The 16,498-nt window shown below is 41.3% G+C and overlaps 1 protein-coding gene and 1 pseudogene across 2 annotated transcripts in view; both read right to left on the reverse strand.

The window, feature by feature from the left end:
• Nucleotides 1-16,498, reverse strand: part of ZMAT4 (zinc finger matrin-type 4) — a gene marked incomplete at both ends in the record, with an annotated part of 97,099 nt that overhangs the window by 59,903 nt on the left and 20,698 nt on the right. Inside the window, one exon of the mRNA XM_083368482.1 lies at nucleotides 8,523-8,612. Coding sequence (XP_083224608.1) covers nucleotides 8,523-8,612 — 90 coding nt within the window. The remainder of the gene's footprint in view (nucleotides 1-8,522; nucleotides 8,613-16,498) is intronic.
• On the reverse strand, nucleotides 6,260-7,065 carry LOC310643752 (3-beta-hydroxysteroid-Delta(8),Delta(7)-isomerase-like; annotated as a pseudogene). The gene has a single exon. The product of its transcript is annotated as a 3-beta-hydroxysteroid-Delta(8),Delta(7)-isomerase-like (transcript).

The raw sequence follows: 16,498 nt of genomic DNA on the forward strand, positions 1-16,498 counted from the left end.
ATTAAATTTCATGCTAGAGTGTTTCTAAACATCTAACCACCAGGAAAGAAACATGCTGTTCTCAGATCCTTCCCTACTCCTTAGTTTTCATGGATCCCGTGGTCCAGCGTTTCTCCAGCTTGAAAATGTGTAGATGCAAATTCCACAGCTGTGTGGGGGAGGCCTTCATGCCTTCCCACCCAGCATGCTCGCTAGGGAATTCTGGGAGTTGAAGTCCAAGCCTCTTCAAGTTGTCAGGGTTGCTCTAGTTCAGGGGTCTTCTAATTTGGCAACTTTAAGTCTTATGGACTTCAACTCCCAGAATTCCTCAGCCACCTGGCTGAGGAATTCTGGGAGTTGAAGTCCACAAGTCTTAAAGTTGCCAAATTAGAAGACCCCTGCTCTAGTCCAGGTGACTTGATTCTGTTGGATTTTCGCCACCAAGATGTGCACTAATAAGAGCAGTAAATCTGAGAACTGGTATGAAGGGATAGTAAAATGGGGCCAGAGGATGCCATGTTGCCCATGATAATTGTCAGATAGCATACATGGGAATAATAGTGGAGTGGCTGTACCCGGAGATACAGAATAGAAGAGGAAGAACTGTAGAACAGAACAAAATTTTGAAAATAGCAATAAAATGACTGTGGCAAAAGAAAGTGAAGGCAATACCAACACTAATAGGTTCCTTGGGTGCAATCCCAAACAACTAGAGCACTAGTTGAACACCATCGCCATTGACAAAATAACCATCACCTGCGAAGGGAGCTTTACTCAGAACAGTTTACGTCCTGCGACAATACCTTTAACGTATCCATATCTGCCTATCCCAGGTTCTTGGGAAGGACTTGATAGGTGGACAAAAGTGCCAAATCCAGTCTGAATATCTGGCTGACCAGTTGACTTTTTTTCAAAAGGCAACTGGGCTTTGTTTTTCCTTGAAGTTGTTTCACTTCTCATCCAAGAAGCTTTCTTGGTTTCGAAGTTCAGAATTTGAAGAAGCTTCTTGGATAAAAAGCAGAATGTCTTCACGGAAAAACAAAGATCAGTTGCCTTTTGAAAAAAGCACCTTTGGGAAAACCATAATAATAAGTCTCAGAAGACTTTGAGCAAGACCACAAAAATTTGTAGAGTTTACTAATTGTTCAAGATTTCAGAGACTGGGCTGTTGATCAATATAGAATTATTTTCAAGCCTGTCTCCTAAGACAGCGATCTATCACTTTTTATCTGGCCAAAAGTTGCAGTGTATAAAGGTGCACAAATAAGCCAATATAATCTAAAGATAGCCTCTTATAAATCTCCCAAACTCAGTGCACCTTGTCCAGATGGTTTTGTAGGAATGAAATAGAGAGATACTCTTTACAGAACAGTGGCTATGACTTGATATCCAATATGTCATGGTCTGAATAAATACAGAGCTGCATTCTTCCTTGAAAATCTGGATCAGGCCAACAGCAGAACCTCAGATATGGCTCCACCACAGAATAACAGTAGGTTTAAATATATTGATCAAAGATTATATTTTAATTTTAAAGGATCTAGTAAAATTCTTGGGTTACAGAATTTTGTGCCATTCGCTCTTAGAAGGTCTGTTCCATGCATAGGCAATAATAGATTTTGACCTATTTGCTTTATGAAGTTTGACTGGTTTAATAATCTGTGCCCTTTGTTAAAATGTCTTTGTAATTTCTAAATAATAATAATAATAATAATAATAATAATAATAATAATAATAATAATAATAATAATAATAATAATAATATTAATATAAAGTTGGAAGGGACCTTGGAGGTCATCTAGTCCAACCCCCTGCTCAAGCAAGAAACCCTATACCATTTTAAAAAAATGGTTGTCGATGCAGTCGTCAATGTTGTCAATGCAGTTCAACTGTTTAGCAGCGACATCAGAATGGACTTTGGACTTGGAAAATGTGCTATATTATCCATGCAACGAGGAAAAATGGGAAAAATAGAAGGAATAGAACTGGGAAATGGAAGTATTATGAAAGCACTAGCAAAGGATGACGGTTACAAATACCTAGGCATATTGGAAGCAGATAGCATCTTGAATGGAAAAGTCAGAGTCAATACAAAAGGAATACATCAGAAGAGTCCGCAAAATACTAAAATCAAAACTGAATGCTGGAATTATAATTAAAGCCATTAATACATGGGCAGTCCCAGTGATACACTACCCAGCTGGAATTATCAACTGGACATTGGCCGAATTGGAACACCTAGATTGGAAAACATGTAAACTTTTGAACATGCTCTACATCCACGAAGTGACATCGACAGATTATACCTGCCAAGAAGAATAGGGGGCAGAGGACTACTGCAAATCCACCAAACTGTAGAAGAAGAAAAACGAAGTTTGAATGACTATGTTGCTTCTCTCTTTGGCTAGTTTCCATCCATTGCTTCTTGTCTTGCCTTCAGGTACTTTGGAGAATAGCTTGACTCCCTCTTCTTTGTGGCAATCCCTGAGATTTTGGAACACTGCTATTATGTCACCCCTGGTCCTTCTCTTCATTAAACTACACATACCCAATTCCAGCAACCGTTCTTTATATGTCTTAGCTTCCAGTCCCCTGATCATCTTTGTTGCTCTTCTCTGCACTCTTTCTAGAGTCTCAACTTCTTTTTTAGATCGTGGTGACCAAAACTGGATGCTGTATCCCAAGTGTGGCCTTACCAAGGTGTTGTAAAGTGGTATTAACTCTTCACGTGATCTTGATTCTATCCCTCTGTTAATGCAGCCTAGGACTTTGTTGGCTTTTTTGGCAGCTGCAGCACACTGCTGGCTATTTTAGTGATTGTCCACTGGGACTCTGAGATCCGTCTCAGAGTTACTACTATTGAGCAAGGTAACCACCTATACTATGCCTGTGCATTTGGTTTTTCTTGCCTAAAGATAGAATCTTAATTTTTTCACCATTGAATTTCATTTTGTTAGATAGCACCCAATGTACAAGTCTGTCAAGATCCTTCTGTATCTTCTGGAGCGTTGGCTATTCCTTCCAGCTTGGTGTCGTCTGCAAATTATTTTTGGAACTTTCACTGTATAGTACTTACCTATGACTATACTAACAATCACATTCCATTTAGATGGCATTCAAGCTAGATAGCGATGGTTTGAGACATGGGTGGACAATTGGTGGGCAGAAGAAATCGGTGGAAAGACAGGAGAAATTGTCCAATAGATTCTCAACAGCAGGAGCTCCTTTAGTAATAACAGTAGCAATAACGTTGCTAGTACTTTTGAATTAACCCCATAAGAGAGGGAATATTGTCCTGATATCTTCCACTGAGATTGAATGGAATTGCATAAAGTCAAGACAATATCTTTTTTTTTTGGTTTGATTATGGGACTGGTGTTGACACAATGAAAGACAGGACAGCCCCACATTTGGCTAACAGGCATTACATAAGTATATTTAATCCATGAAAACCTCTCCAAAAGTTATTCCTTTGGGTGGGAATCCTTCTAAATTCTTTTTTTTATCCCCCAAAATAAAAACTGATGGGAAAAAACACAGGGGATTTTTTCTCTCTAACCTTGTGTAATATCTCTCCCTATCTTTCTATTGTTCTTTCATTCCGTGTGTCTGCTTTAAGGAAAAAGAGAAGAAGCAAGTAGATATAATGGCTGATGAGTCTTTTGATTATTTCAGACTTTAGCAGGCAAGAGAATACAAAAAAAAACCCAAAACCCAACCTCTCTTACTGGAGAGAATCAAAGCTTTCTTCTTGGCATGTGAGGTACTCTTAAGAGAAAAACAAAGGAATGGCAATGTATAGCCAACAGTTGGTCCCAAAATGGGACTTACAAATGAAGGAGGATTCTGGCTATAGAAAAGTTGAACGCTGCTATCAAATGGAGGGTTTGTTGTCACTGTGTGTTGGGGGGAGAGCGCACGGGGGGAGGCTCAGCTAATCTCAATGTACACATGTTGTGCTTTGACAATAAAGGTTTATTTATTTATTTATTTTAAATGTTTGTGTTATACATTATTTGTGATATGTGAATGGGAAGAAAGAAGTAGCAGAGGCAGCCCTGGTTCTTGTTTCCACAACTGCTTTACAGGAACTACTCTTAAGCAGAATGTCTCCTCAAGGCAAGAAGGTGACTTCAGGATGACTTTGGCACCAGAGGACAGAATGGAACAATCTGTCCCGGCCAATTTGCCAATTCTCACTACGGCCAACTTGCCATGGCCGCGGGACAATGCCACGTGGGACAACTCAATGCGATAAATGTTACCCACCACTGTTTCTTCAACATTATTTCCATTTTTTGGAAAGTGGTGGATAACATTCATCACGTTGAGTTATCCAACATAGAACTGTCTGCAGTGAGTTGTCCCATGGTGGTGAGTTGGCTATGGTGAGTGTCCCGTGGTGTTGGCTGTGGCAAGATGGCCACAGTGGGTTGGCTGAGGTGAAATGGCCTTGGCGAGTTGGTTGCAGTGAGATGGCTGTGGTGAGATAGCTGTGGCGAGTTGGCCTAGACCCCCCAAAGGATACATTCTCTCCTATGTCTCTCTTTCTCCTTCAGCTAGGCTTTCTCACATCCAACATTTATTTCTTGCATTTGCCCAGATTTTCTTTTCCAAAGCGGATTGCTATTGCTTTGCAGCTTCTCAGATGACCAGCTGCTCCATCTCTTCCTCTCCACCTTTAAGACCTGCTGATGCTGGAAACTTTTTTTTTTACAGAAGTCCATTTCTTTATTGAGCTACCTTGCAGCAGGTCTTCCCCAACTCGACCTCCTGATCCTTTACAGTGGAACTACAAAGGCTTGAACCTAAATCCTTCTGCCTCTGCTAAAGCCTGGGGCCTTGTTGATGGAACACAGCTGTACCCAGGGAAGGCAACTTTATTTTCTCAAGGTGGGCAGAAGCAAACTGATGTCATCGTGTTTTCTGACTTCAGGGCAGTCACCTTGGGGATCCATCAAGATCAAGTCAGATATACAAAAAAAAACCCCTCTTTGTAGGTTTGGGACCTGGAACAAATTCCCTCTGCCTTTGTTTGTGGCCCTATTATCCCTCATGCCTCTGAGGCCTTGGGACGGTCCTGCTCAGCTGCCACTGGGACTCAGGAACATCTTGTGAAACATTGCAAGTTCTTCTTTACCTATGGGGATCGTGTGGAAGACAGACATCATTTCAGTAGACTTGAGATGAAATAAATCTAGAAGCTCATCACTACTCAATTACCACAGGCCCACAAGGGGCCAGATAAAGCTAAGAGGAACAAAAGACAATGTGAGCCTTATAATGCTTGTGATTGATGCAACAATCATTTACTAGAATTTATTTCTCCCAGCTTTCTCCCCTCGGGATGAAGGAACACATTATTCAATTTTTCTTTCTTGTTTACATTCAGAAAGAGGCTTCAGGAAGGTTTTTTTTATAGCAATTCTAATAAGAAGCGACCTGATTCACAATTGGTAGACTAGTGAGTGATTTGAAACTTATTTTGATCTGGAAAAGATTGGTTTTAAATGTATCGACATGAATTTCCAAACCTGCCTTTTGAGCAAAAGAGAGGTGTTTAAATGCCATTCAAAAGAAAAAAATGTCTTGCGATTTTTTGAAACACAAATAAATGCAGAGATAATGTAGAATCGAATTTTCCCACACTCCACAACCCCAATTCTGTCTTATCCATTTTTTCCCATTTTCTTTGCCTAATAAACCAGGGGTCTCCGAACTTGGCAACTTTTAAGACTTGTGGACTTCAACTCCTAGCATTCCTCAGCTAGCCATTCTGACTTCTGGTTGAAGTCTACGCATCTTAAATTTGCCAAAGTTGAAAAACATTGTCCTAAGCCAGGGGTAGGCAACCTCTTTTATGACTCATGGACTTCAACTCCCAGAATTCCTTTTTTTTACAACACAGAGATTGTTTATTAAAATGTCACACTTCAGTTTACAAATAAGAGAGTTTAATGCTATTCAGAGGACATTCAATGGAATGGAGCTTTGGATACAGTGATAAATTGGGACATTAGAAAATAGTTGCCCCTAAAGCAACAGATCTGTCTATTTATATACAAATCTTTACAGTAGTGGGTGTTTTTTTTTCTGCAGATACACAATCCCAAAGCAGTTGGAAAAATAACTGAAGAAAAAAGAAAGGAAAAGAAAGCTATCAATAAAATGAGTGGTGATATCAGAAAATATCTAAAGAAGTGCAGAGGAACAGGAGGAATACAAGATCAACCTCTGAATGGCTGAAAGAACCATCTAATATGACCACCTGTGCAAAACATCAATGTTTCTTGACTTTGTTGGCATCTATTACTCTCTGGCAAGCACTGAGGTGCTTCCAGGCATCCCAGATGAGAAGAGAGGGAATGATAATCCACAGACCATTCATAAAGACAAAGTAAAACCAGAAGTAGGGTTAGGGTGCCACATCTCACTATGGCGAAAGCCATCACGGTATTCAGTGTACAAGTACAGAACGTCACCATGTAGAAGACCTAAGTGACACCACTAGCTGCAACACGTATCGATGGGACTGGCGTGACAGAAATGCGACTGCAGTCCAAAGACTGAGGAGACCCCAAAAACAGACATTCATGGTTTCCACGCAAACTATGAAATTATCTGATATCATAAATCTGCTGTCACCTTTGCCATATTCCTTCCAGATCTGCGAGAGAAAGGATGGATCCCCTGGGATTTCCGTATAGTAAAGGACAAACCAGCCTTCAATGACATCATGAATAAAAAAAACAGATGGTAAACCAGCAAATGATCAAGGTGCGCCAAGTTCCAAAAGGGCCCCATGTCTTGCTTCGCCAACCTGCTGCAAACCAAGTCAACAGCAAGATAATTCCTGAAGTAGAGAATAAGAATGTCAACAGCTGCCATAAGGGTCGGTCATTTGGGATGTAATTTTGGAGTTCCAAATTCCGAGGCCAGTATGGGTGGTGGACAATAACGGGTTTTGCTTCCAGAACCATAGTGGGTTGAGAAAGTGTGAGTTAAGCCAGTAACAAAGGCAAGGGCTTCTTCTGGTAGAAAATGACCCACCCAACATAGCTCGCAAAACTTCCCCACCAAATGCTTCTCCTCAACTCCCAGAATTCCTGAGTCAGCATAGCTGACACAAATGGTATTTAAGGAGGTCCAGCGTGAAGACAGGATTGGGAATCACTGGCTTAGTATCTACCAGGAAGTATAACAATAATGTTTTAACACCCTGTTCTGACTACTGCATCTCTTTCTCCATACTGGATTGATTAGTCCAGACATGTCAAACTCGCGATGTCATGTGATGTATCTGAGCTTTTTCCCCATTGCTGGCAATGGGGTGGGTGCAGTTTCATTGTGACGCGTCTGGCCTGTGGGCCGGCAGTTTGACACCCCTGGATTAGTTCTTTGAAGAGTCTCAACCAATCATGAGTGGAGGAAACACAAAAACATGAGACCAAGAGGATTTGTCTATCGGCTGATAACAATCAAGTCAAATGAGGTCATGGCAGGCTAGAAAGAGACACTGGGATTCAACTCACACATCTTATTTGGACAGAACATCACAGTCACCTACAATAATGTGCCGAAGTTACATCTCCTGCTTTCTCTTTCTCCTTCTACGTGCAAAATAATGCTTTCTCACTTGAGAAAGAAGATAGCTAAATTATTTTTAAAAATGTCCTCATTTTACCATCTTCTCAAGCTATGACAGCTACAGATCAACTTGGAATTATCCTTCAGGCTGAGTCTTTCTCTGAGCATTCCTACCATGCTCATCTCCGAATGCGTTCTTTCTCTAATGGCGTGCTGTTAAGACACCAGTTTCCTCCAGTTATTCTTGCATTCTGGTGTAGCCCCTTGTGAAAATAACAGCCAGGACTTCAAGGCAGAGTTCTGCAGGCAAAACCCTAGGCTGGTCAAAACTTCAAGGGCCTGAGTTGATTTGAAAGCGATTTAGAGGAGATATGAAAAGAAGAATTTTTTACTTACAAAAAGAGATATTTGTCACAGTCCTATAGATGCTTTTTCCAAAAGGCCACTGGACTTTCTTGGTTTCTTTCTTTGAAAACATCTGGCTTCTCAATCCAAGAAGCTTCTTCATTTCTAATTGATAGGTGGGGAATGGAAGATATATATATATATAAATCCTTCCCTTCTCCACTAGTCAGTCAGAACTGAAGAAGCTCCTTGGATGAGAAGCAAAACATTTTCAAAGAAAACCATGATCTGGATGACTGAGAATCTCCATAGATGTTTTTTTTTAAACAAACAAACAAACAAACAAGAAAATCCAGTTGTCTTTTGGAAAAAGCACCATTGGGATAACCATGACCTGGATGATTGAGAATCTCCATAGGCATTTAACCCATGCACAAGAAACCACTTTGCTTTAAACGTTGGGTCAGACTGTGCAATCTTTGATGCTTCAAGTACAGTAGATTCTACTACCCCTTCTGTATTGTCCATCTCTAAATGTTTTTGCAGGTATGAATGCTAGGAAATCCAATCTGGGTCCGTGTTGGGTAAGTAACAGACAAAAGAATACTCACGTTTTCTGACCGAAGCTTCTTTGCAGGACACCCTCCATCAATCGGGTGGAGCATGTAGTAAAGCCGAACTTTGCTTGCATGTTTCCGACTCTGTGGAGGAAAACCAAGGAGCCTTTTTTCAATGAACCAAGCCTTTGCAAAGAACACCAAAGCCAAGTTTTGCCCTACGGCTTAGATTGCGACAGCTCTCTTAGGTTTGAGGGAGAGCTTAAATTCCCAGCCTGTTTTCTGGGTAACAAACCTCGAGGATGTGATTTTTACAGCCTTCTCTACAAAGTCAGCATCTTGCCCCCAAGAATCTGGGTCCTCATTTTACCGACCTCGGGAAGAGGGAAGGCGGAGTAAACCTTGGAGCAAGTCAGGATCGAACTGCTGGCAGTGGGCAGTGTCAGCCTGCAATGCTGAATTCTAACCCCTGTGCCACCACAAAAGGGAGGGAGGGAGGGAGGGAGGGAGGGAGGGAAGGAAGGAAGGAAGGAAGGAAGGAAGGAAGGAAGGAAGGAAGGAAGGAAGGAAGATAGCAATAGATTTATATACCGCTTCACAGCGCTTTACAGCCCCTCTCTAAGCATTTTACAGAGTTAGCCTATTTGCCCCCAACAATCTGGGTCCTCATTTTACCGACCTCGGAAGGATGGAAGGCTGAGTCAACCTTGAGCTGGTGAGAATCAAACTGCTGGCAGCCGGCAGTCAGCAGAAGTAGCCTGCAGTACTGCATTCTAACCACTGAGCCACCATAAACTCAGATAGCTGAACATAGAGACAAGAAAAGTTTAATTTTCTTGTTTGAATATCTATGAAAAAAAATGTCATGTTTTCTTCACATGAATTCCATGTAAATAAATAAATAAATACCAAGTTAAAGTACATACCATAGCAATTGTTACATGATTTTACTTGCCACAGGAAAGTATATCAAAGCCACTAAATTCTTTCACTGGGATAAGCAGCACTTGGAATTAATTAATTTTAGCTGGATGGGGAGAACCCTATTTTGCATTGTTCTGAACAGGATAATCACCAATTTGTTAATTAACCATCAGAGATGTATTTGATTTTTTTCCCCATTTCATTCCTCACCCTTGGGAATCTTGATGCTATCAGTACACCGTCTGCTACAGCTTGCGTGCCTTTACGGTAATATTTCATTTCCAGACTGGAGACAGAGATTTGATCATATAGCATATACGGCATTTCAGATTGCAATCTATGAATACCCTCCATGCTAACAACAGTTAATAGTGGAGCAAAGCAACTTTTCAGCCTTCAGTCTCTTGCTTTGGGTGCTTCACAGTCTCTTTTGTTTAGTTTGATTTAATTGGAAGAGATATTCTCTGAGCCAGCCAAAACACAACGAACAAGTAATTTTTGCAAGGGAAGTGGTTCTGGATTGCCTGAAACTCAGCTTCTGCAAATGAGCCATTTTGCATTTGAAACAAGGTCATTCATTCTAAGTCCAACAGCATTCTGTGCCATGTTTCTGGGTCAGCCGTGCCTCTTATTAGCACGCTTTAGTCCATGGTCCTCCACTTCCTAAAGGTAAAACCCAACTGCCTTATATTTTGATCTAGGTTACCATTGCATTTTTTAAAAATTCCATTTATATCCCGCCCTTCTCCGAAGACTCAGGGCGGCTTACAAGCTTAGCAGTAGCCTTCATTCTATGTATATGCCTGCTTATTAGGGCTTTCACACACCCCCAAGCGGCATTATTACAAAGTCAGCTTAATTGCCCCCAACAATCTGGGTCCTCATTTTACCTACCTCGGAAGGATGGAAGGCTGAGTCAACCTTGAGCCTGGTGGGACTCGAACCTGCACTAATTGCAGGCAGCTGGTGTTACTTAAGGAGGCATTAGCCCACTGCTCCACCAAGGCTCAACAATTTTGATCTCAAAGAGCTGCAAAGGCAGAGAGGCATTCAAGGTTTACCTTGCTATATGAATTTGCCAGTAGTTCTAAAAAAAAAAAGTGGGTTTAAGAATCATCCTCCAAAAGAAAAGGAGCAGAAAACTGCTTTACCCTCCCATGCACATAATCCCATTCCTAATATTCTTACTCAACTGGCATGAGCCGTACGAGATGTTTAAAGTGGGAGCCCACCTGCCGCTTTATTTTAGGTCCAATCCCACCTGAAATTTTTCTTTAGGTTTGAGTTGCAGTATTTTAAAGAAGGAAGGAAGGAAGGAAGGAAGGAAGGAAGGAAGGAAGGAAGGAAGGAAGGAAGGAAGGAAGGAAAAGGAAGGAAGGAAGGAAGGAAGGGAGGGAGGGAGGGAGGGAGGGAGGAAGGAAGGAAGGAAGGAAGGAAGGAAGGAAGGAAGGAAGGAAAAGGAAGGAAGGGAGGAAGGAAGGGAGGGAGGGAGGGAGGAAGGAAGGAAGGAAGGAAGGAAAAGGAAGGAAGGAAGGAAGGAAGGAAGGAAGGAAGGGAGGGAGGGAGGAAGGAAGGAAGGAAGGAAGGAAGGAAGGAAGGAAGGAAGGAAGGAAGGAAGGAAGGAAGGAAAAGGAAGGGAGGGAGGAAGGGAGGGAGGGAGGGAGGGAGGGAGGAAGGAAGGAAGGAAGGAAGGAAGGAAAAGGAAGGAAGGGAGGGAGGGAGGGAGGGAGGGAGGAAGGAAGGAAGGAAGGAAGGAAGGAAGGAAGGAAGGAAGGAAGACAAAAACTATCCTGGTTTTTGTGAGAATGGAAGGAACCTCTTCAGACATCAAAAACTAGCATTTCTAAGCAAAAGCTTGGATGAATTGCTCACTGATTTATATACTTATTTATATGATTTCTAAAGCCTGCCTTTCATTCATGACCTCACAATGGCATCTGGTCTATTTGTTTTCCTCACAATAACTATACTGAGTGGTAGGATTGGATGGGAGAGAAGGACGAGCCCAAAGCCACTGAGGAAGCTTGCAAGGCCGAGGAGAGATTAGAATCTGGGTCTCCTAGTCAAGAACTTTCAGCCCTACATTGCTCTGCCTCTCAACTTTTCTCCCATCTCCCATCAAGCACAGAATGGATTAGAAGCATCAGTAAGCTCAAAGGTGTGTTTTTTTTCTTCAAAAGACAACTGGACTGTTTTTTTTTCCTTGAGGAAGATGTTCTGCTTCTCTTCCAAGAAGCTTCATCAGTTATGGCAGGATGATGGGAGCAATGGAAGGATTACTTATGACCGGAGGGGCTGATGGTTTGGAAGGATCATATTTCTTTACAGTCATCTGGTCATTAGTCATCTCCATGAGAGCTCTTGAGGCCACTTGGGGATTTACCTGTGCCCTCAGAGTCACCTGTATCGGAGTGCAAATGGGAGTGGGATCTTCTTGGAACTGCTGCAAGGGCTGCGTTGCAGACAGGAGAGAGGAGGCGTCTTACACACCACCACCCCAGCTCAATGTTAACATAAATGGTCTCTTTTCCCCTCTTTCAAACCAATGGTCCTCTCCATCCGGAATGTGGACCGAAAGCAAAGGTAAAGAAGTGGTGTGATGGAATGTAGTCTGGACTCACAGGAGGGAGGGGCTCCTTCCCAGAATGCAAAGAGACAGCAGATTTTGGAATGTCTGATAGGCATTGATTCTTTGGGCCTGGCATTGGTGTTTTATTGCCACAACTGCAAATGACAGAATGACAGCGACATGCTGTTAAAAAGGAAGACAGGACTAGGCAGACACGGAAAGAGTTTGCAATGCTACTTGGATTGTTGCTTCAGATCACCTGCTTGGCAAACATACCACTTGAATGAAACAGCAGATCATAATTTAGCAATTGCAACAGGAGGATTAAACTGCCTTGCAAGGATAAAAACCTCAGGTTTCTTTCCCCTGTGCCAGAAAGACATTTATATTTGCATGTTCCCCTGTGTGTTCAATTTAAACAAAAATAAATGTATGTGCGTTAGATGGGAACGGGGGGGGGGGGGGGGGAGAGGACAAAATGGTTTATACTTTCAGGGTTTGGATGCGTTTCCTGAATATGTTAGTTTTCTCTGATAGGCCCCTATTGACGCAAAGGAATCGAGATTTTTTTGAAAGGATTATTTGAAAACATTTTAGCATGGTGCTGCAGAGAAGCAGCAAAATCTGAGAATTCAGCCCCAAGAAAGAGAGTCTTTGCCTCTGAGTTTAGTGCTAGATGCAAGATGGTTTTCTTGCATTTAGCTCAGTTCATTGTCTTTTGAGAATATTCTTCAGCAAATATATTTCCAATTTTCCACCTTCTCTTTTATATTGTGCAGTTAAGCGGTGAGACCATTTTAGTTTCTGTCAGCCTTTCAGAGAAGGCCTGTGCTATCTATCTAACATGCTCTAGCTCAGGGGTCCCCAACCTTGGCCACTTTAGGACTTGTGGACTGGTTGAGGAATTCTGGGAGCTGACGTACACAAGTCCTAAAGTGGCCAAGGTTGGGGACCCCTGCTCTAGCTGATTTAGAGCCACAAGCTGACTTCTCAGCCCTAGCCAGAAACAGCTTCTTGAGGCCCTCTGCGCACCCTCTTCAATCAGCCAGGTATCTCAGTTGCATAACGATCCCCAAATTCAGAAGGTCCCTTGCTTTAGCCAGATTCAGTGCCCCCACCTACAGCCGTCACTGAAGGAAGATACAAAAAAAAATCTCCTTCAAACAAAGACTATGTCTACGTGGTAGTGGAATAATTTAATCATCGGAACCCATTATGCTGTATTGTCCCCTCTATGCAGGAGCATGCCAGCAGTTATTATTTCCACTTTTTATTAAATACCCTGGTCATTCTGATTTATCTTAAAATGGTATTATCAGATCAATCTGACTATATATCTCTCTCTTCACAGCCAAGTACTACTCAGTAATCTGCACTTTACACGTAGGATTGGTTCTACTCAGTGGTGGGATTCAGCCGTTTTATACCACTTTGCACAAGCACGAAGCCGAAGACACCAGCCTAAAGATGACGAGTGGGACCTTGTTGAAATGTCACCAAGACACCCTTAATCTTACACGGGAAAAGACCCGAATACACACACACACACACACACACACACACACACACACACATATATATGTGTGTAAATTTTAAATTGCTAACAAAGAATTAAGGGAGACTGATATGCATTTCAAACTTATTAGTTTTCATCAGTCAGCCATACCCTTCTGAGATTCGAACCTGGGCTGATTATATATATATATATATATTTCATTGGTATCCCATGCTAATTGCACAAAATTAATTAATCTCAAAACCCTTCTGGAAGAGCTCGTTTGAGCAATTTCTAAAAAGCCAGAAGGATTGGGGAAAAACAGGCAAATCTGAAAATCTGAAAGGAAGATTCATGTTTTAATCCTTTCTCATGTACATACAAACATACTGTATGCAGAGAATAAGTTGAAAATCATTGCAGTAGTTTGAAACTGGATCTCAGAACTAACTTTAAAGCAGTGAAGCTGGCACAATGACAAAGTGATGCCGTCGCAACAGCTCCTTCCAGTTAAAAAATTTGGCTTCCACTTTCTGGATCAAACCATTTATATGTGTGAATGACCTTGGGAGAGGAGAAGAAGAGAGACTGCCTCAGGAACAGCCAGATGAAAGGTAGGCAAGGAGGCGGAGCCCACAGCTGAATAACATCAGGGAAAGAAACTTAAAAAGCATCTGCCCTAAATTGTAACATGGAAAAAAGAGATTTGTACTTTCAGACTTGCAAGACTGACTGTCAGCCTCCCAAGCAGACTAGAATCACAACAAGGTGAATTAAATCTACTTTATTGTAAAATAACTTTAACAGAATCTTGCAAGTCCAAAAGTACAATTCTCCTGCTGTCACTTTTTATTGCCTGGCAAGTTATGGTGGATTCTTTCTAAATTTCTTTCTCTGCCCATCTCTCAAGGTCATCTTCACATATAATTACATTTATTTAGCTACAAACTCAGTGGGGAATTTTTTTCCCTCTCTGGATGGCTTGAATTTAGCTACTTTTCTCTCGACTCATTTATTGTTCTGTACATTTGCATGATATTACTCTTTTCTTGGATGCTGTGCTCAGATGTTCTACCTGACTAATTCATCTCAGAATAGAAATTTGCTCCTCTTTAAATAGAATACACATTTCTGGTTCTTGTATAAAAAGGTTTACGTAGCCCTTCCAGCTTCCTATCCGGATAATAAGAGCACCAACATTATACATGCAATGAATTCACGTGAATGACTTTATCAAACAGATTTCGTACAATCTCAATATATGAAGGGGAAAATAGCTGAATCTTTTATCTGTGCCAAATAACAGCTGAAGCCATTTGTTCTAAAATGGGCAATTACAGAGTTTCCCAAAAGTCTGACAGCTAAAGAACACCGGGGTAGTTTTGAGACATTTTTCTTTTTTTTTTTTCAAGAATGAGCAAAAATCTCAATTTTCGTTGTTGCTCTCCTTTAAGATAAGACTTTGAGGGAGAAATTATGGATCTTATCTGCAGAATCTATAAAAGGCATCCAAATGTAGTAAGTTCGTTAGACAATGAAATAATGAGGGAATAATTTTTTCCCTCCTAAGACAAAATCTGTGAGCCCCAATATGTTTTGCTTTGCTCAGGTTTCATTGTTATGGATTTCAAAAAGAAATTTCCTAATCTGATTTCTAGAACTGGATGTTTTGGCTAACTTACTTAAGGCATTTAATTATTTATGCTTCTGTTCATTTGCATTTTTCTCCCGCTATATTGCCGCTGCATCAATAAAACATGAAAAATTGGTAAACAAACTCTAGCCTGCTCTGAACCATCATTTAATTGTATCAAGATGAATTTTCTGTAGTGCTTTTACCGAAGCCAAGGCCTTCTTCCCCTAAAACATCACAATAAAGAATCTTAATGCAATGAAAGATATGTCTAATGCTACCAAAATGGCTTGTCTGGCACCAGATCCTCTGAAGATGAAAGAGACATATATCATCTAACTGGTAGGAGGAGAACATTTTGGCAAAGGTTTAAAGGGAGGGGTGGACAATCTGCAGACCTCAGTCTCGTTTGCAAATAACCCTGTGAGATGAACTCAGATTGCTGGTAAACGGTTCTACGGCTTGGGAGGGAGGCAAAAAAGAACCTCAGAAAGAAAAATAAGGGTATGTTAGAAAGAAAGAAAGAAAAAATAATGGCTCCACCCACTTTGAGTTCTGGTTCCAGCCACTGTTTTCTTTATGCAGCATGGACTCTGAACTAATGCAGCAATGGACACAAAAAGAAATGTCCACTTTTGGTTTAGGGGAAAAAAATAGAAATAGTTTCAGGGTTATAAAACCCAGCTGGAGTCACTCTGTGTGAGTTGAGTTATGTTCCTTGAAACACAATGCATAAAATGTCATGAGATCAGAAAGCACAGGAGACAAAGAAGCTTCTTTTTGGGGAAGTGACGTGCAAACCTTGTGAGCCTTTGGATAAGTAGAGTATGAAATGTGTGTGTATGTGTGTGCGATTGTGCCTCCACAATCTTCAGATGCTAACATGCAGAGGTGGAAATCCCAGATGTAACTCTTGTTATAAACCAGGGGTGTTTATAAACCAAGGATGTTTATAAAGGCTATCCAGTTCAAATTCAGTTCGAAAAGAAGGATTTACAGCAGGGGTGTCCAACTTTGGCAACTTTAGGATCTGTGGACTTCAACTCCCAGAATTCCCCAGCCAGCCACGTAGTCCATAAGTCTTAAAGTTGCCAAGGTTGGACACCCATTATAAATCCTTCTTTTTGAACTGAATTTGAATTGAATGGCCTTTCCGCTATCTTCAAGTAGAGAATGATCTTCTGGGATATTGGGCAATGGAGATGGAAGGAGAAGGCCAAGGAGAACAACCCAGACCATCGCAACTCTTGCAAAACAAGACTCAACACAAACAATAAAAATAAAAGAGAGGAACTGTGGGCTCGTCAACCTTGTGATTTAAATGCCTGAAAGCAGAGTGGAAAGAAGTTGCTTGTCGACATGATGTATTCTAGGACCCAAAGTTAATCCTGTCCCAATTCTGATGTCTT

This window comes from Vipera ursinii, assembly GCF_947247035.1.
Source record: "Vipera ursinii genome assembly, chromosome: 8".
Classification (NCBI taxonomy): Eukaryota; Metazoa; Chordata; class Lepidosauria; order Squamata; family Viperidae; genus Vipera; species Vipera ursinii.